At 45.8% G+C, this 20,360-nt stretch overlaps 1 protein-coding gene across 1 annotated transcript in view; it reads left to right on the top strand.

Annotated features, from left to right (window-relative positions):
- BCL7A (BAF chromatin remodeling complex subunit BCL7A) overlaps window positions 1-20,360 on the top strand; it is a 110,404-nt gene that overhangs the window by 77,100 nt on the left and 12,944 nt on the right. The window contains exon 3 of the mRNA XM_085632797.1: window positions 11,249-11,345. Coding sequence (XP_085488923.1) covers window positions 11,249-11,345 — 97 coding nt within the window. The remainder of the gene's footprint in view (window positions 1-11,248; window positions 11,346-20,360) is intronic.

The following is a 20,360-nucleotide window of genomic DNA, read 5'->3' as shown; positions in this document are numbered from 1 at the left end:
AAAGACCTTTTCTACAGGGAGCATGGTGCTTAAATCCACTAATGCCACCTGCTTACTAGGGCGCTACGTTCATGCTCTTATGGACTCAATTAAATCTTTAGCCCCTAAGTTGCCAGAAGGTGATAAGGCGTCTTTTATGGAAGTGGTCACTGACACTCAGGCTGCTGCAAGGCAGGTGATTCAGTCGGGGCTTGATACGGCTGATTCTGTGGCAAGGATAATGGGGTCATCTATAGCCACTAGGAGGCAAGCGTGGCTTCGTTCATCTGGCTTCTCTACGGATGTTCAGGCCCCCTTGATGGATTTGCCCTTTGACGGACAGAAACTTTTTGGTGAAAAGGCTGATTCTGCCTTGCAGAGATTTAAAGAGAGCAGGGTGACGGCGAAATCTTTAGGTTTGCAAGCTCCTGCTAAAGGATTTGGTCTTAGGAAGTTCAGAGGCTTTGGGAGATCTTCATTTCGCTCCTTCCGGCAGCCTCAGCAGCAACAGCAGCAGCAGAATCCCCTCTATAGGTCCTATAGAGGAAGACAAAGAGGACGGAGAGGTTCTGGCCGCAACCCATCTTCATCTTCTGCCTCCTCTGCTCCCGATGAAGCTTCAGGGAAGCAGTCCTAGAACCCCCATCCTAGATCATGTAAGACCTGTGGGGGATCGGGTGTCCCACTTTCTGCGAGGTTGGAAATCTGTTACAACCGACCTTTGGGTTTTAAACCTCGTTAAGACTGGGTACGCCCTTCCCTTTCGGGAGTTTCCTCCCCCTTACCCTCCTTGCCAGGGTAACTGCTCAGAAAACCATCTACTTCTTCTGCAGAAGGAGGTGCTAGCTTTGCTTCAAAAGTGTGCGATAGAGGTGGTTCCCGAGCAGGAAAGGGGTCAGGGATGCTACTCCCGGAATTTCCTGATTCCCAAGAAGGACGGCAGATTGCGTCCGATACTGGACCTCAGAGTCTTGAACTTTTACCTGAAACAGGAGAAGTTCAAGATGCTGACCCTTGCGCAGGTTCTTCAAGCGTTGCAGCAAGGAGACTGGATGGTGTCGATCGACTTGCAGGACGCGTACTTCCATGTCCCAATCCTGATGTCGCACAGGAAGTATCTCCGTTTTACGGTTGGGTCGCAACATTACCAGTTTGCGGTCCTCCCGTTTGGTCTTACTACCGCACCTCGAGTCTTCACGAAGGTAATGGCGGTGGTGGCTGCTCATCTCAGGAGGTCGGGGATTCCGGTTTTCCCCTACCTGGACGACTGACTTCTGAAGGCAGAGTCCCCAGAGATGGTGAAGCATCATCTGCAGGTAACATCTCAGCTGTTATTCGACTTGGGGTTTTCGATCAATGTGCCCAAATCTCACCTGGTGCACTCTCTACACAACCTGTTCATAGGGGCGGTACTGGACACTACTGTGTGTCGAGCATTTACTCCACCTCAAAGAATTCTCGACATTCAGGAGATGGTCCCTTTATTCCACAATGGAGCGGTTGTTCCAGTTCTGAAGGTCCTTCATCTGCTCGGTCTGTTCTCTTCCTGCATTCTGTTGGTCAACCATGCAGGCTGGCACATGAGGGCGCTCCAGTGGTGCCTCCGCAGGCAGTGGTATCAGCACAATGGAGATCTCAGGGAGTCGATCAGGATCTCCAGAGAAGCTGCAGCGGATCTATCTTGGTGGAGCGTGGGGGGCAATCTGTCTCAAGGAAAGCCCTTCCATCTGCCTCCATCAGTGGCCACAGTGATAACGGAGGCCTCCACCTTAGGGTGGGGTGCTCATCTGGGGGATCTGGAGATCAAGGGTCTTTGGTCTCCAGAGGAAAGGTTGCTTCACATCAACCTTCTGGAATTGCGAGCAATTGGTTTGGCACTCAAGACCTTCCTCCCTTCCCTTCGCGGTCAGTCTGTTCAAGTCCTGATGGACAACACTACCGCGATGTGGTATGTCAACAAGCGGGGAGGAGTGGGGTCGCATTGTCTCTGCAGAGAGGCCCTGCTTCTATGGTCCTGGGTTCAGGACCATCAGATTTGTCTAATGGCATATCATCTGGCTTGGGTGCTGAACGTACGTGCGGACAGGCTCAGTCGGCAGTTCTCCACCGACCATGAGTGGAGGCTCCATCCAGAGGTGGTTCGTCATGTCTTTCGGATGTGGGGGACACCTCGGGTGGACCTATTCGCCACACGCGAGAACGCGCACTGCCCGTCATTTTGCAGTATCCGATGCAGGGAGCGTTGGGGGACGCGTTTCAGTTGAGTTGGGGCTCACAACTCATTTACGCGTTTCCTCCCATACCTTTGATTCCTCGGGTTCTGAGGAAGATTCGCCAAGACCGAGCCCAAGTTATTTTGGTCACTCCGGATTGGCCAAGAAGGGTGTGGTACACAGATCTTCTCCATCTCTCCTCGTGCCCTCCGCTCTGTCTCCCTCTGAGGGCAGACCTCCTCTCGCAGTCGGAGGGGCAGGTTCTACACCCCCACCTCCAGAGCTTACACCTTCATGCCTGGAGATTGAACAGGGCAACCTGAATTCCTTCTCTCTCCCGCCTGATGTGGTGGATGTTATTTTATCAGCCAGGTGACACTCCACCAAGTCCATTTACTCATATAGGTGGTCTAAGTTTGTTAAGTGGTGTGGAGAGAGATCCATTGACCCTTTAAAAGCCCATCTTTCTGATGTGCTTCAGTTTGCTCTTTCCTTGGCTCAGCAGAGCTGTGCTGTGGCCACGGTCAAGGGCTATCTATCAGCCTTATCGGCTTTTCTATGTCTTCCTGATCAACCGTCATTATTTAAATCTACGATTGTACTAAGGTTTATCAAAGGCCTTACAAACAAGTTTCCTCCTACTCCTTTTGTAATGCCACAGTGGGACCTTAATCTTGTCTTAACTTTTCTGATGGGGTCCCCGTTTGAGCCTCTTCATAGTTGTCCTCTGAGGCTGTTGTCCTTTAAGACGGTCTTTCTTGTAGCCATAACCTCGGCAAGGAGGGTGAGTGAGCTTCAAGCTCTTAGTTCTAAACCCCCTTTTTTAACAATACATGCTGAAAGGATGGTTCTTAGGACCAGGGCTGCTTTCTTGCCTTAAGTAGTTACTCCGTTTCATTTGGGGCAGTCTATTACTCTCCCTGTTTTTTATCCGCCTCCTCATCCCTCCAAAGAGGAGGAAAGACTTCATCGCCTGGACCCTAAGAGAGCTGTGAGCTTTTACTTTGACAGAACGAAAGACTTTCGTCTGGACGATCAGCTCTTCATGGGTTATGTTGGTCATTCTAAAGGAAGAGCGGTGCACAAGCGCACTTTATCGAGATGGATCATCCTTGCCATCAAGATCTGCTACGCCCTGGCTGGTAAGGTTCCTCCTGAGGGTATTAGGGCTCATTCAACTAGAGCTAAATCATCTACATATGCTTTGGCCAGGGGTGTTCCTGTGGCAGATATTTGTAAAGCCGCGACTTGGGCCTCCCTCCATACTTTCGCAAAGCATTATTGCTTGGACACTGAGATGAGGAGGGAGGGCCACTTTGCGCGCTTTGTCTTGCAAGACTTTCTGGTATAGAAAGGTGGACACCCTCCTCCGGGAGTGGGGACTGCTGTGGGAATCTATTCACAAGGTGAGGAATCCACTGGCAGATGTATCCATCAGAAGAACAAGTTACTTACCTTCGGTAACGCTTTTTCTGGTGGATACAGTATCTGCCTGTGGATTCCTCACTGGCCCACCCGCCTCCCCGTTGTCCACCTTTTGTATACCTTAAAAGTTGTCTTGTTTGAGATGTTGTTATGCTTTCTGGTACATTAGTAGGAAATGCTTGTTTTATTTAGCTTTCCTTTTGTATATGTTCTATGTATATTTGATGGTATATTGTATACTGTGTATACTTTGAATCTGTCGTTGGTCCACTTGTGCGCCTCGGGGGCACGGAAAAAATGGGTGGAACTGACCTCATCACGCCGACGTGGCTCTCTTATGGCTCCGGTGACGTCATACGGAGTCGCGAGCGGAGCCGATGCATTATGACGTCGTCCACGTCGGCGTAGAGAGCTGGGGAAAAAAGTTCCGTGGAATGCTGGCGCAGGGGATATTCACAAGGTGAGGAATCCACAGGCAGATACTGTATCCACCAGAAAAAGCGTTACCGAAGGTAAGTAACTTTTTCTTCATGCACTCCACCTCCTACGTCACCAGCTTGTCACCGCCTAGAGTCTCCCTCTGTTTCTCTTGCTGCTACTGAGTCCTGGGGCTGCGGCGTCCCATCTAGTACTGCTGTAGTAAAGTCTGCCTCTTGTGCACACGGCCCAGCCTCCCGCTGCGATCCCAGATCAGACAGTTTTTCATCTGACTCGAAGGCTTCACTCCTTGGCCCTACCACCGTTTAAGTAGCTACAAGTGCGGTAGGTGTCTTCAGTAGCCCTGTCAAGTGTAGCTCGTCAACGGTTCAAACTAACGTAAATGTGCCATTATCACCGCATGACCGCACTGAAATAATGTGTCACGCAATTTGAAGGTCCACCAGGTAACCTGGATTCGCTTGAACGGCATCTTTGAAAAAAACATGCCGTCAACGCAAACATGGCTCTGCACATCGATAGTGCGGCACTTGGAAACTGCTGCCCCTCTTGTATCATGCTTGGGTTGAGTAGGTGAGGGATGGTTGCCATGACTCCGTGCATGAACCACCTCGTTCTCCAGCACTTTCGTTTCAGTTTAGTCCCTTGCACAAGCAGTCTCCTGAACCACACTGCGATGGGCTGTCCGACACCCAGGCACCTCCCAGGGATACCAGCTGCGTGCCACCTCATGGTGCACCCGCCTGTGGCAGCGCTGCACTTTAAAAGATCGCCTGTCTAGAGTTGGCAGGTAGGACCAGAGTTCGACGGCAGCCTGTAAGATCCAAGACTTTACGAGCTTGTGTGACAGTTGTCATCTCATAGAGGCCGTGCCAAGCTTTGCCAGTCTGGGGGTTACTAGATTGTGTTTTAGAATCGTGTAGATTGCCTGTATGTTTTAGAGACTTACAAGAATGCACACTTGTCAGTATGTGCTGGATGCAGTGTGCAGTGTTATCTAAGATTCTGTGCTGTTCTCTGAAGAACGTTCTCGTAATGCCAGCATAATGACCTTTACATTAAGAAGTTGGGTAGCTCTCTCTTTTGAGCACTTGCTACTGAGACTCGAGTACAAACTGCAAGTCAGGCTGAAATAGCTATGGGCTTACTCGACCGTGCCTGCTTCTCCTGTCAGTATGCTGAAGTGTCTTGGCGGGACTGGGGTTGGTGCCAAGATACTGCCCCAGCCTTGACTGATAGTGAATCTATTTCTTATGATGAATAAATCAATTTTGCAATATTTAAAATTCCTTCGAAACAAGCTAGGAGCGTCGATCCTTGTTCTTTGCTTCTGTTAATGCTTCCTTAGGTGATTCTTGACACAGACGTGTTGCGCCTGGATTTCTAAAAAGTGTTGATAACCTCTGTAGAAGAGTGATAGTGACAGTGTAAGAATGACATAAATAATTAAATAGAAAAATAAATCCAATACAAATAGCAGTGCCTTTGTATGTTTTTGTGGGAGGTCCCAGCCGCTCCTTTAGCTATTGTGGTGACAGCTGCTCCGCTCCCATGCACCACTTTCCTATTGGCCAGTAAAAGACCACGTGTCTTGGTGTGCAGCTCTGTCCACTCACACATGTCACAGGTCACCAGATGAATCCACGTAACCAAGAACACAATGTTCCAGCACTGCAATTACCCAACTAGAATAGATTCATTGTAAAATGGAAGCCTAGAACAGTGGAAGTATCCTTGGCGGCATGGAGGCAGCTGGGGACCTTACTGATGCTGGCCATTACCTGCATGATTTCTCTGGTCTCTAGTTGGGCAGCTCTCCTCTATAAACCAGGATGGGTGGCCCCTCAGTCCCATCTACTCTCCAGCTGGAAGAAGGCTGCCCTCCTCGGCAGCGTGGCATCTGCATAGGCAGCACTGCGGCCAAGGTCCGAGTATGGATCCGCCGCCCTGCAGTCCAGTGGTAGCCCTTATGACTTTTCGCTGCCGGGTCCATTTTATCAGATGCTTCAAGGGGTGAACATATCAGAAAACGAAAGTTGGTCTGGGATATTGTGTAAGAACTGAGTTAGCGTGGTGACTCTTCGAAGGCCTATTCCAGCCCATGAGATTGGACAAAAGAGGAACTTGCCTGAAGCCGGTCTCATTGCAAGGGCAGACATGCTAGTGACGTATCACTTGAATCTCACACATGGCATTCAAATGTCACACACAAACACGCTGAACACCTGAAAATGTCACACATATGCAGAGTGAAAACATGGCAGCTGTGCTTCACTTGTGCTCATATTGCAGGCTAACTTCGATGTGTTCAACCGCTCTCCTAGAGCGTGTCAGCGACAGTACCTCGGATTTGCAGAACTGCAGTGGGTATTTTCCATTTTACAATTTTGTGGGCAAACCTTGAAAAAAAAATTTAGGGTTGTAGTTTGGAAGGCCGGCGGTTGAATACGCTGTAATCTCATACCAGTGACAGTTTGTGCTCTATACACTTCACAAAAAAGTAGCTCCCGCTTGCACAACATAGCGTAAATGCTAGCTAAAACACCAACCAAACCATGTCGGTGCAAGTTATTCCGGCCGACTAAATTCTAGCGTTAATATTCTTACCCTATCACCTTATATTGACATATACTCTTTTGTGTATACCTGTTGACAGTGCTTTGGGCCAGTTTACACATTTACCGTAGATGTGTTCTATACTTTCTTGGACTTGTCTTGGAGTGTGTCGTATACACTAAATCAACATTTCTCAGACAGCACGAATGTATGCTTCCTCAGGAAACCATGCACAGCACAGCCTGTGCTTGGAGCACTTTACATCACTATGTTGAAAACCCAGAGCTAGGTGAGAAGCAAAGTTTTCACACGTTTGTGTTTTCTGACCCTTCAGTGGTACATTGAGTTTGTGTACTTCATGAACAACTCAAAACCCCGATATTATCGTGGAGCACACGAATGACCTTTTTTTCTGAGATTTGTGATCTAAATACATGTGCACAATCGGAATGCTTCACTCACAATGAAGAGAGCCAATCTGTGAGGGCGACATTTAATGCCCGTTCAAGTGAGAATAGGAAGTGTGTTCAGCTGTAGCTTGAAACTGTTTGACAGCGTGGGGCATAGGGGTGCTTTCGCTTTGTATGTTTACAATACTTGGATTTTGCATTCAGTTAATGTACCGAGATGTCTCTTAAACAGTATGTATATTTTTGTATAAGAGCTGGGCAATAGCGGTGTGTGATGGGGTTATCATGAGGGCATCTGAGTCTGTGGCTGACCCGAGCGTCTAACCTGACCAACACCCATGTGCCATGTTGTTTGTTGGCTGTGTTGGGAAAGGACCCACAGCAGGTGAACCTGGCTGCTAAGCGTTCGCATGTTTTTCTATGTATTCTGCCTGGGTCCAGTTCTAAGTTGCCCTTACTTGCACCCAACTGTATACAGTGCACTGTGGCAGGAGCGTTGTAGGAAAACCAACTGCTAACATTAAGCTGTTGGGGTCAATAAAGTTGGAACCCATCAGGAAATGGATGCTATATAGGCTCGAGATTTTGATACATTTAATCTCGGTTGTCCGGAAAAAACACGTGCTTATCTTGTGGGCTTTTTACTTCATAAATACATGGTATGCGGTATATTTTAAGCAGTAGATTTATTTTGTTTGCGTTCCGCGGCACATGTATACTGTATTTATTTTGGGCTTTCGTGCTTCAGTCGTGGCATTTACACTTTCACAGCAGATGGTATGTTTATTTCGTTTTCATTCCTGGGGCATGTTTTAGGACTTCATTTAATTTCTAATTTACGACAACGCGCATAGCTGTGTGATTTTTTTTTTTTTAAATAAAGTTGTTGAGTTTTACCTAATATCTTCTCCATTAATAAACAATAAAAACGGTTAATACTTTTTGGCCTCTAATACAGCTGCCATACCCTGTTTGTTTCTCTCTAAATGTCAACAGTAGTATTTCTTGTACACCTGTAATGAATTGTAAACCTTGAAAAAGCAAACCTTAAAATTGCTGCTGTGCCTCGTAACACCCTCAGCTAAGCTACATTTGCATAAACTGACAGGTTTCCATGTGTTTGTTATTAACTTTCATTCTTTACCATAAATTTCCATTCCACTCCACATAATTCAACAACAAACCACATCATTAATTCAACTTAGCAACACCACACACATCCAAACCATACCACAGAATTCCACATCATGCCACAAAATTACACGGCACACCACATAATTAAACTCTACTACATACCACTTCACAACACAAAATACCAATCCACACATTTACACTCCACACTAAATACCACATATTTACTACCCACGTAATTCCACTGCACACCATGCCACATAATTCCACTGCACAAATCCACACCACACTGTTTGTCTATCTGTTCTTTCCAGCTCTCACCCCATCTATCCACCATGCCGCATAATTCCACAACACAAATCCAATCCACTCAATTCCAGAACTAACCGTTCCAGTCCAACCCACATACATCCACTCCAAAACAAAACACATGGGTAAATGGCATTGTCATTTACAGCGCCAATAGCTCGAACTCATAAATGCCAGACCTATTGCATTGCAAATGCTTGTTCTCTATCTCACGTTGTCACTCTCAGTATTAACAGCCTAGTGTAGGTGGCCGGAAGTGGTCCTGAATTTGGCACTAGCGAGACCACCTATGATGAAGGCTCTTGCGGCCACTGGTGAGCCAGGCGTCTGGTCTGCAGGCGTCCAGGTTGCGTACGGGTCGCAGAAGGGAACAATTTTCCAAGGTGCGCGAACTAATCCTGCCGAGTCCAAGGGGGACACTGGCAGTAGCCAGCCTTCATCCTTGCTGAGGCATAGAGCAGTTGTGAGGTTGTTGACAGTCTCATTTTGGAGAGATTAAATAGGCAGTGAAAAGTAAAGAAGGTTTTAAAGTTTCCTTTTGGAGTTGACCCTGATCGAGCAGCCGTGGAGGGTCCGGGAAACGAGAATCTCACGGCGGCGTGGCTTTCTGCGCAATGGCCGAAAGAACGTAAATGGTTGTAACCTTGTGACCTCTTTGGGGAACAGTTTTCCCTCCAATGTAGGGTTCAACAGAGACTATAAAGAAGAGCTAGAGCCGGTCTGTTAAAGAGGAACACAATTAGATGTTCATCTAACTAGCGTTAGGAAGCGCTCCACCGGATGCTGCCCACACAAGAAAGGCTTTTTGCCAAGGTCACTGCCAAGTGGAGTAGAGGCCTCCAGTGACTGCATGCTGGGCAGATGTCAGTGATCTGTGATTGCTGCATATGTTATCATATGCGGAGGAGCCACCGTGAGAAGCTAGCAGACTCGCATGCCTGCTTCAATTAATACTCGAAAATAGCTACTTTCTGTTTAAGTCAATGTCCCAGGTTATCCTGTCGGAAGGTACGTGAAGCGCGCATGCTTGAAAGTGCACAATTGCAGCTTTACAATAAGAAATGCATGAGTTGGCGTTCTGGCCTGCCTCTCCTGCATACGTATTTATGGAAGACAACCCAACACTTTTATGAACTGGCGAGTCCGACTAAACCAGCCACAAAATGCACGTCACAGGTTACTGAACACGAGCCTGGCAAAAAAAAAACAGTAGAAATGAACATTGAAACCCCGAACATCTGGCAGCCACAGACCTGTCCTGGCCAACCACACCACGTAAACAAATGTCTGTTAGATATGGGTAAATGCCCGACCACGCTATTCTATCTAATGTCCTTGGAAATTAACTTTTACAAGAACTGTAGCAGTTAACGTATATTACGTACATGGTGTTAGCTCAACCACTTCATTGAAATGGTATCCATCGTGACTGTTTGACTTTTTACAGTGAGACATTAAATGTCTGCTCCCGCCTAATTATTTGCATGTGAGATATATGTATTATCTGCATGTAAATGTTTGAACGGATGCCCTCTTTATGAGCAACAAACATCCACGTGTATTCTTTTGGACAGCCTAGCGTTCCGAATCATGGAAGAAGTGGCGATGGACTCCAAATAAAAGTAATTAAATATCGTTTTGATGTGGTCATTGCTGCGTCACACGACAGCACTTAAATAACCCGCTGTTGTTGGGTCTGTGGCCCCAAGGCATTTCGGGATATTGCGTCATCAGATATGCATTTGCGTCTTTCATGCCGATCAGTTGATTTCCGTATTTCTTTCTGATGCATCAATGGCTGATTGTCACAAATACTTTGAACTAAAATTGGCATTATTTTACTAGGCGTTATATAAAATGCTTCTGAGTTAAGCATCTGGTGCAAATGCCTATTTAAACTGTAAGTCACAAGTAGGGGTGTGCAAAATTCGCAGAATAACCTGAAATGTGAATCCGTCAGTTAGCGCTATATTTTAGCGCAGAATGCGTCCACACGTCCATTTTTGGTGCGAGGATGCATTTAATCAATCGCATCACAAGCAACAGCCACTCATGTTCAACTGTTCATGGTTTTTTAACTGCAAATCCACATAATTACGTGAAGTGGCATAGAGGCATAATTTTGAGATGTTTTCATAACCTTCCAACATGTTTGCAAATTACACCTGCGTAATTTAAATGTTGCCCAGGCCTTGTCACAACATTGATTTGGGTACACTGAGATTTGCACCCTTCTCAGACTGATAATATAAGTTTCATCAGTTTGGCATAATATCATCTGTTACTTACAGCACTTTGAGTGTGCCTATGGGCAGTCACAAGCAATATATAAACACTACAATATTATTGCTACTATTGGAAACTGCTTAATTAAGCTGCTCATGAATGAAGAGGCGAAATAAGGACAGATGACATACTGTGATCATTAAACTTAAGTTTTTGCTGTAGGAAGAAACCTTTGTGTGCACATTTGCTGTATCCTTGCTGGTTTAATCTCAGTAACTGGTCTAGGTTTGCATCAGTGGGAGAAGTACATCGAGCGCTTAGCGTTGGTGCCCTGTGCTGTAGACGTGAACAGCTTTTCACTGTTCCCTCAGCAATGTGTCCTGAGCCCAAAGTGCCCGAGGAGGAGGAGAAAGAATAGTTATCGGCCATTATCTCCCAACAGCACATGTGCAAAAAAGGCCTTCTGTCAGCTCAGTTAATGCCTCCATTACAAGTAAAAGCCGTAGAGGACATCAGACACTGTTTTAGTAAAATATTTGTTTATATCTTGATATATTACAGAAGAACAAGAATAAAAAGAAGCTCAAAGACGAAAAATGTGGCTCTGAGGTCACTACTCCAGAGAACAGCTCCTCCCCAGGCATGATGGACATGCATGGTAAGTGTGGGTGGCAACAAGGGGCCTTTGGGCAAGACGGTGGCTGACTTCTTGGATTGATGAATTATTTGTCAATACCTGTTGCTGTTTTTAGTGCTGAGTGAGCCGTAGTCTGCTGAATCTGCTGTGGTTTAGGGCCAAGTGTAAATCTGAACTGGGCAAGTGAGTTGTGGATGGCGGCAAATTCATTTCAGTAAAATGGGCTGGTAGAATTGAATTAGCAGACGTTAAACTGTGCTAGTAACAAAGTAAATGCAATCAGGTGGTTATCTTCAAGCATACGATACATTTAATCTACACAACCGTTGAATTATGTTAAATTGTGGGTTTGAGAGCTGAGTTGATTATTGCACCGGCTGCAGATTTGCATGAAACCTGCATGGTTTGTAATCTGTTGGATCACAGAGGGTGGGTTACCAGCTTGGTAATTTAGCTAGCCACTTTAAAAGGAAGACTATGTGGCAAATTGATATTTTATATTTAGTGGTGACATGTTAAACAAGAAACACTGTCTATAGTAGCAGCAGTGTTACATTATGTCACAGATGGCAGAGCGGTCACTCAGAACGATGATGAGTGATTATGGGATGCTTCATTGAGAAAGCAATGACCATACATTACATTTTTATTATTTACAAATAAAGTACATACAGTATTGTACAATTCATGAAGGTCTTTGTTGTATGCTAACGGGGGGCAATGGGTTCAGGTTGAAGGAGGCGTATTGGTGTTGGGGGGTTTGTGACTGTTCTGAATTTCGGTTTAGTACCAGTGGGCCATCGGGACTGACTTTAAAGTGATGAGGTTGAAGTTCAATTGAAATAAAATATTCTAGAGGAGAGCTGAAAGACGTGCAATATTTGCATGTGTGCTTTGGCTTAAATAATATTTCAACAGCAGGGACACTTCCAGATTTACACTAGTGATGTTCAAATACACGCCCGCTTGGAGAAGAACTCAACAAGTTTCGCAGAGCATCTTGAATACTTCCACCACTGGATGAAGTGCATCTTCCTCTGCCTGAATGAAGCAAAGACCTTGTGAAAGAGGGATGCCCACTGAATCACTCCCATTCAAATTTTCAGATCCATCCTTGCACCTCAAATCAATGCCGTGGTCTAAAACTGTCAATGTTCACCTGTCTCTGCTTTAGGAAATCCTCTTGTTCTAGACTTCATATTAGACTGGGGAATTGGTTTGTTGGACTACTGCAGTGTCATGTATGCACAACTTCCCCCCAAAAACTCCTCCGCAAACTACAGACGGTCCATAACCAGGTGACCAGATTCTCACTGAACGTATCAGATTAGTTTTCAACTGAACCTCTGTCCAGAAAAGAGGCACTACTTAGGAGCAGTGGATCTTTGATTAGTCGTGCGTGTGGCTAGACTTGAACTCTCAGCAGCAGTTCATCTCCGTCATCATGTCCTCTGCTTCCAAACCGAGTGCTCTGAAGTAGCCATTAGCAACACGTGGCTCTGTAATAACAACGTTTGAAGGACATGACTTGGGCAGAGGTGCAGGAATGGAAAGGAGGTGCAGGCTAGCAGACCACCCCGTTCATGTAGAGAGCTACTGGCGAGGTAGGGTGGTGATCGGGCCTAAGCGGGTTTGAAGGGCAACATGGCTAGTCTGTAGAGTACTCTATCAATCTAGCAAATAGCTGGTCCTATGGTGGCAGGGAATGGGTTTGTGTTTAGGGAGATCGAAAAGCCTAGGAAAGCAAAGTTGATTACTTTCTCCTATTTAGACATTGATTTTTTTGTATGACACAGAATCAGGTGACATGGTTGTGTTATAAGTGTAGGTTGGTTGCAGTGTCATATGTCTAGTTCTGTTCTTCAATTATTGTTCTAAACTAAATTCATATGGCCAGTTTTCTCTTTTGTGTTGTAATCGGTTCACTATATCCTTGGATATAATTAAAATAAATGATCTATCCTGTGCAGCCACAAGGTGCCCTTACCAGGCAATTCATGAGATAGACGTACCACATTTGTATTTTTTAATTTTGTTATTTAAAGTATTTCTATAGTGCAGACTTGTCCACAGGGCAATGGAGCAGTTTAGATATTACATGGTCACCTAAGAACCAATAAAAAAAATAATGGTTGTAGAAATAATGGATTCCAAGGGTTAAATTGGTCAAGGAGCCACTCTGAAATGACTATGAATTTGCCTCTTTACATATCTTTTCATTTATTTATTATTTATTTGTCAACATATTCATAGTTTTCTTCCCGGGGTACGCATGATCAAGACCATTATGTTTTTTTAATCAGCTCAGCAATCTCCGTATGGTTTAATCTTCACAAAAGTCTATTCACATTTTGTCAAACGAATTGACAAGTCATTATGTGATTTTCAAACCTTTTACCATTCCATGATAACTTAGTGTTTTTTGGGGGAATCTCAAGCGTTCTTGATGTTAAAACTACATTGAATGCAGCTAATAGGACTTTGAAAATGGCTTGTGCTTACATCAAATTGTCACACTTATAAAACCCAGGATGCACTCTTTAAGGTGTATCTCTTGCCTTCACAGCCAGCAAACTCTTTACTGCCCACCAGTTAGTCCCCATAAATGACACTCATAATTTAATAAATTGCATTTGCAAAACATAAAACTAATTAAATGTTAATTTTCTACTTTTACGATCTTATTTTAATACTCCCATGATCAGTTTTTTTTGTCTGGTGCCCAGAGGGCAATTTTCCATTGTGCTAAGGTAGATGTATGTAGTGTGTTGTTGAATGCAGTGGGATATGGAATTCTCTTCTGTCCTCCCCATTCATCTTCCTAGTGGAATCCACACCTTTAACTGCAGAGTTCTCTGAATTATCATTGCTTTGACCTTTACATTTGTGCGAGTCCGTATCTACCCACAGGACTAGAATGGATCCCAAGGGTGGACGGCACAGACTTGCTTTTAGTGGTCTTCTTAGTTCTCTGGGACCCTCAAGTGCTGCATCTTTTTCTATTCTAGAAATGTCTTTAAGAAAGTGTAATAAAACGTATCTACTGTGTGTCCCCAGCTGTGCTTGAGTATATGGATGGTACAAGCGGAAAACTCAGCTCTTAGAAGATTAAACAACTCAAGACATTCATCGTCTGTTACCAGCGGCACCTGGCTGCAATGTGCATCCACTTTTCAATGGAGTTTAATGCATGCTCTTTAATACTAACTAGAGAGTAGCTGCAGAACTCACATTTTATCTCAACCACAGTTCTAATTTGTCTAAATGCTAGATGAGATCTAAGTGGAGCTGCCTAATGTTGATTTCTGGCAGTGGTATATTGTGTTCCATCCTCGGAGCCTAATTTTATTTGGCAGAGATTCTTTTCCGATGCAGTGGACAAAATAGTGTGAGAAAGAAGGAGATTGAAGTAGGATACCTAAAAGGAGTTGAAGAGTCCATAAATAAAATGATGTAATTCTAAATGAGGTAAGCATGAGAGCAAATAGTATGTAGTGGCTGATGCCTATGAGACAGCTGAATTGATTTGACTGTCAGATATGAAAGGTGAAAAGGAGAGGTCCATATCTTATCATCAAAGATTTGAAAGCAGAAGCCAAGGAAAAATAATGATGTCAAGAGTGGTAGGGTGCAGTGAAATGAGTAGAGGATAAAGGACTATGGTGTCGATTCCGATCCTGGAAAAACCGGGTACGAATCGTCGGACGGAGCGTTTTCTCCGTCCGACTCGTACCCGGGAAAAACACCTTACAAACCCGCAAGTACGATTCGTACAGAAACACCGTTTCCGTACGATTCGTACAAAACACCGACCGACACAAAAACACATACAAATGGGATCCGGGACGGCGCGTACGCGACATGCGGACGGAGTTGGGCAGCTTTTTACGTACCAGCAAGTACGATTCGCACCGACAGCACTCCGGACGGCTATATTTTTACGGCACACAAAAAGTGCCGGTAAAGCTAAGTATGCCGCGAAGCGTGAGGAAAAGGGGGCCCGGTACGCACCGGACACCCCCCAGCCCCCCTCGTATGTCCGCGACGTCCCCCCAGCCCCCCGTATGTCTGCGACGTCCCCCCAGCCCACCCCCGTATGTCTGCGATGTCCCCCAGCCCCCCGTATGTCTGCGACGTCCTCCCAGCCCACCCCCTATGTCCGCGACGTCCCCCCAGCCCCCCGTATGTCAGCGACGTCCCCCCAGCCCCCCGTATGTCAGCGACGTCCCCCCAGCCCCCCGTATGTCCGCGACGTCCCCCCAGCCCCCCGTATGTCCGCAACGTCCCCCCAGCCCCCCGTATGTCCACGACGTCCCCCCAGCCCCCCTGTATGTCTGCGACGTCCCCCCAGCCCCCCTGTATGTCTGCGACGTCCCCCCAGCCCCCCTGTATGTCTGCGACGTCCCCCCAGCACCCCCTGTATGTTCGCGACGTCCCGCCAGCCCCCCTGTATGTTCGCGACGTCCCCCCATCCCCCCCGTATGTCCACGACGTCCCCCCAGCCCCACCGTATGTCCGCGACGTCCCCCCACCCCACCCCCCGTATGTACGGTGCGGACCCCCACCCCCATATGTACGGTGCGGACCCCCACCCCCCGTATGTACGGTGCGGACCCCCAGCGCGTAGCTCTGGGGGTCCGCACCGTACATACGGGGGGTGGGGTGGGGATCCGCACCGTATATACGGGGGTGGGGGTCCGCACCGTACATGCGGGGGTGGGGTGGGGGGTCCGCACCGTACATGCGGGGGTGGGGTGGGGGTCCGCACTGTACATACGGGGAGGCTGGGGGACGTCGCGGACATACGGGGGGCGTCGCGGACATAGGGGGGGCTGGGGGTACGGGGCGGACATACGGGGGGGCGTCGCGGACATAGGGGGGGCTGGGGGTACGGCGCGGACATACGGGGGGCTGGGGGGGGCATTGCGGACATACGGGGGGCTGGGGGGACGTCGCGGACATGGGGGGGGTTGTTTGGACGTCTCCATGGTTGCTGTGGAGGTTCGCTCCGTACGGTGTTTTTACCATACGGTTGTGGATTCGGACGGACGGGACGGATCGTACTTGCGCGTACGGACGTCGGTTTTGCGAGTCGTACGTAAAAACGTCCGGGGATGTGTTGGACACTTTTTCCGACCCGAGGACGTGGGTATATTCCCAATGCGATCCGTGTGGTGCTTTTTACATACAAATCGTACTTGCCAGTTTGTACGGGACTTGTACGATACGTACGTAAAAAAATCCGGATAAGATTTGTACGGGGAATATTTCTCCAGGATCGGAATCGACCCCTATGTCTTGTGAGCATGAGTACTAGAATATGTCGAAGAATCAATCAGACTGGTACAAGGAGAACCACTCGCGGACGTACCCAGAGAGAGGAATGTGGCTTATCTTCCTTCCAAACATTCATATGCAACATTCAGTACAACCGCCGTTGTTCATAATCACTCAACTCTGTGTGACGTTGCTGTATTATCTGAACAAACATTTAAATCAAAAGAACCAGTTATAAGTTTGTGCTTCTATCATGGACATGGTACACAGTGTATGAGTTCAAACTGCTCTCATAAGGCTGGAGAGCGTGAGACTAAGGCCAGTTGCGTTCTCCCAAAATCACTTTTCACACGTGAGCAACTGGACCGATTTGAAGAAAGGAAAAATACAGATCCTGTTCTAGGAAGATTCAATTTCCTAGTGCCTCTTGGGTATCCAAAGATATTGGAGTAGATGCCTCGCTCACCTTATCGTGACATGCTTCATCATCGGTGCCTAACCGGATTGGGTGGTAACACCAGGGTGGACTCAGCCGGAGTTCAAACTGCCCTGCTCTCTACGGATTCGTAAACTTACAAGAACCATGATCCTGAGAGTAATTTGGTCTCTATTTCTCCACCTTCTACGTTTCCTGGAGCTCCAAGTGAGGTAACACAGCTCCTGTTAAAGAAACCAAACCCATTGAATGAACTAAAGCACACAGTGTACCCAGTGATCTGAAATTAAAAATGGTTGAGCAAAATTTGGGACAATGCTAGAAAAAGACTAAGGAAGAAGATAACAAAATCAAATGAAAAAATCCAAGAGGCTAGGTTAATTGTATGTCCAAAAAAGCATGCTCCTGACACGTATCATGGAGGCAGTAAAGCAAAACGGCACAGTTTCCTTACAACGACATTTCAGAACTGTATGGCCCACTAGATTTTGACATGTGCGGCTAACCAATAACCTCTTTTTTTCCCCCATTATTGTTGGAAATATTCAGCCCAAGCCTTTAGCTCATTTAAGAATTCAGGTGGCACTGGCCCATTTATTGCAGTGAACACGTTTAACATTCTTGAAATAGCATGTGAAATCAAAGCTTGCAACCTACCGGCTGAGTCGAGTTCCTTCCAAAGCAGGATCCTTGTTGCTTAAAAACATGGAACAAAATTCCCTTTACTTATGGAACTAACAACGGCCCCTAGAGTACTGGCTTGTTACTGCCCTATACTGAAGATTCCACTCCCAGGCAAAATTATGGAATGGGAAATCACTCTACAACTCCAAAAGTGAGATACCAAAATTTTGAGTTTTTAAAATTGGCTTGCAAATATAACGTTTCTACAATACCAACTTGCACTGTGTGGTCAAATTAAGTAGATGTGGCTTAACAATATTAAACCAGGGCTTTTGATAATATGCTTACTTTCACAGTGGATTGGAAGTCCATGTTTAGATTCACTATATGTGCGAGTTGATCTTTTTGTCCTCTGTATTTTTACATACAACCACACCAGAGCTTTGTGGGAACCTGCAGCATCTACATGCCTCCCAGATAAGATTCAGACCTCTCAAAGGCATTGAGTCCGCCCTAGCTGATATTAGGGATTATCCCTTCATAGACCATGATAGCAGCCAGCTGAAAGTCTTGATCTTGCTGGAAGGGTTGTCCATTTGACCCTGAAGACCAATGATGAGGCAGCTTGGGTAGTGTTTTAACTTCTTACCACAGCCAGCATGTTGAAATCCTAGCCTGACGAGTTGTACGGGGCCCTTGCTCCCACTTATTCCCATATAAAAAAGAGAATTAGGATGTTCTGAGGCACTTTGCAATGTCAACAAAAGCCAATAGGTTGTTGAGTTACCTTTATGTGTGTAGCTTTTTAGCTCATATCTCTTAACACTCCCTTCCATAGGGAAGGAAGCTTGACCATCTATGTCACAGGACCACATCTTTCTTTTAAAACATGGTAATTGGAAATCGACCTCTTGAGTAGTGGGTGTGATTTAGCATTTTTGAGAGGGGCTAATCTCCCCAAGAACGGACTTAATAAATGACTTAATAAAAGTTGCTAATTAATAGGGACAAGTTTGTTAATTATAGTGCTGTGGCTTGGACCCTCGCAGGCAGCTTGCTGGTTTCATACTTTGCATCAGGGAACAAAGCTTATTATTGCTGACAACCCGAAGAGAAGCTCTGCAGCATGTTTGTGCGTGTGGCAATCCCACCATAATAGCTCAGTGTTTGTTCATTGTCCTTACTCTTGAAACGGTTTCTTTGGCAAATGAGTGTCTTGCTGCCCCGGGCTCATTTAAGGTATGGTTATGAAGTTTTTCTTGTTTTTAATTTTTTTTAAACAACACATTATATTGTAAAATCCTTCCTGAGAAGAACTCGGGGATGGAAAAGACCAATCGTGAATATGTGATACCTTTGTTTCCTTAAAATAGTTGTGAGATTGGTCATTTTGGCTAGCCTGGAAATGTTTTTTTTTTTTTTTGCTTTTACATTGTAGGTTTAAAGAAAGCCTCTATGTGGTGTCTTGTCTCTTGTGCTTTATGCTGTTGTATTTGTCACATGCTGAGCCACATGATGTTTTTGTAGAACGGGTGTTGGTGATTGTTGAATTGATCAGCTGGTGTTACTGCCAAGGAGGCTGTGCAGTGATGTTTGCCTTCTTCCCGTTGATTTTATTGCTAGATAAGACTCTGAATGTGTACCTGCTTTTACAGTCTCTTTGTGAGGAAGTGATGATATAGTTTAAAAAAAAAAAAAGGGTTCCACCCACCCCAGCTTATTTGTTTTACAGACGTTTAACAAAGCGCACAGTTATTCTCATAGAGGGCTAAAGAAATTGATGTTGGTTTAGGGGAAGGAAAGTTGGGGAGGGAAGCTTGTATTGTTAGACGCTGAAGAGTTGAGCGTACAGCACATACAATTGACCTGTTATGGATGGCTGCCTGGGGTGGGGGGGGAAGGTGAATAAGGGTTTGATACAGGCGCATTGCAGTCACTACCGTGTCAACATGAATACTTCATCAAAGGTTTAGCTGCCACATGACTAAGTTATGATAGAAAACCGGAGCCAAGGCTGGACTTGGACAAGACAGCAATGGCGGGAACACCAATGGGGCCTGCAGTTACCTTTCTAGCCCGTAATATACTAGGATGTAATGGTTACCCCAGGAGATATAGAATTCAGTCAGTCAGTCAGAAAACTTTATTTCGGCTGTCAGCCATAAAAGTTCATACATCTTAGAACAATAAATATAATAAAAAGATACAACATTAAAAGTGTGGATAAAAAGGCATGTAAGCATACACTTAGGCCAGAACAGCAAATTTATCACTATGTTTAAAAGGAAATAGTACAGAGATATACCTTATTGTGGTATTAAGCGTCTTCTGATTAACCACATTGAAAATAAGAATTTAGCTATCGCTGTGACGAATAAAGGGGATGGGTCATACTTCAACAGCCTGAACAAATCTCTATAGTTCCTAACCCCCAAGTTTTAAGCGAGCTGGATAATCCATTTTCTACGGGGGATTTTGTAGGCTGTACAGAAGAATATGACGTGGACCTCTGTCTCTTCATCAACACCACACCCAGGACAAGGCTGTCTACTAAAACCAACCCACTTAATTGTTCTGCAAAAGAGGGGGAGTGATCCATGTCTAAATTGCATGTATAATTTCTTGGCGATTAGCGGGTGAATCAAGTCTAGTGCAGGCTCAAAACTATATCCGATTTTCACCTCGAGAAATGCCGAGGT

Source organism: Triturus cristatus, chromosome 11 (assembly GCF_964204655.1).
Source record: "Triturus cristatus chromosome 11, aTriCri1.1, whole genome shotgun sequence".
NCBI lineage: Eukaryota > Metazoa > Chordata > Amphibia > Caudata > Salamandridae > Triturus > Triturus cristatus.
Note: the sequence above shows the minus strand (reverse complement) of the source record. Positions and strands in the feature narration are given on the sequence as shown.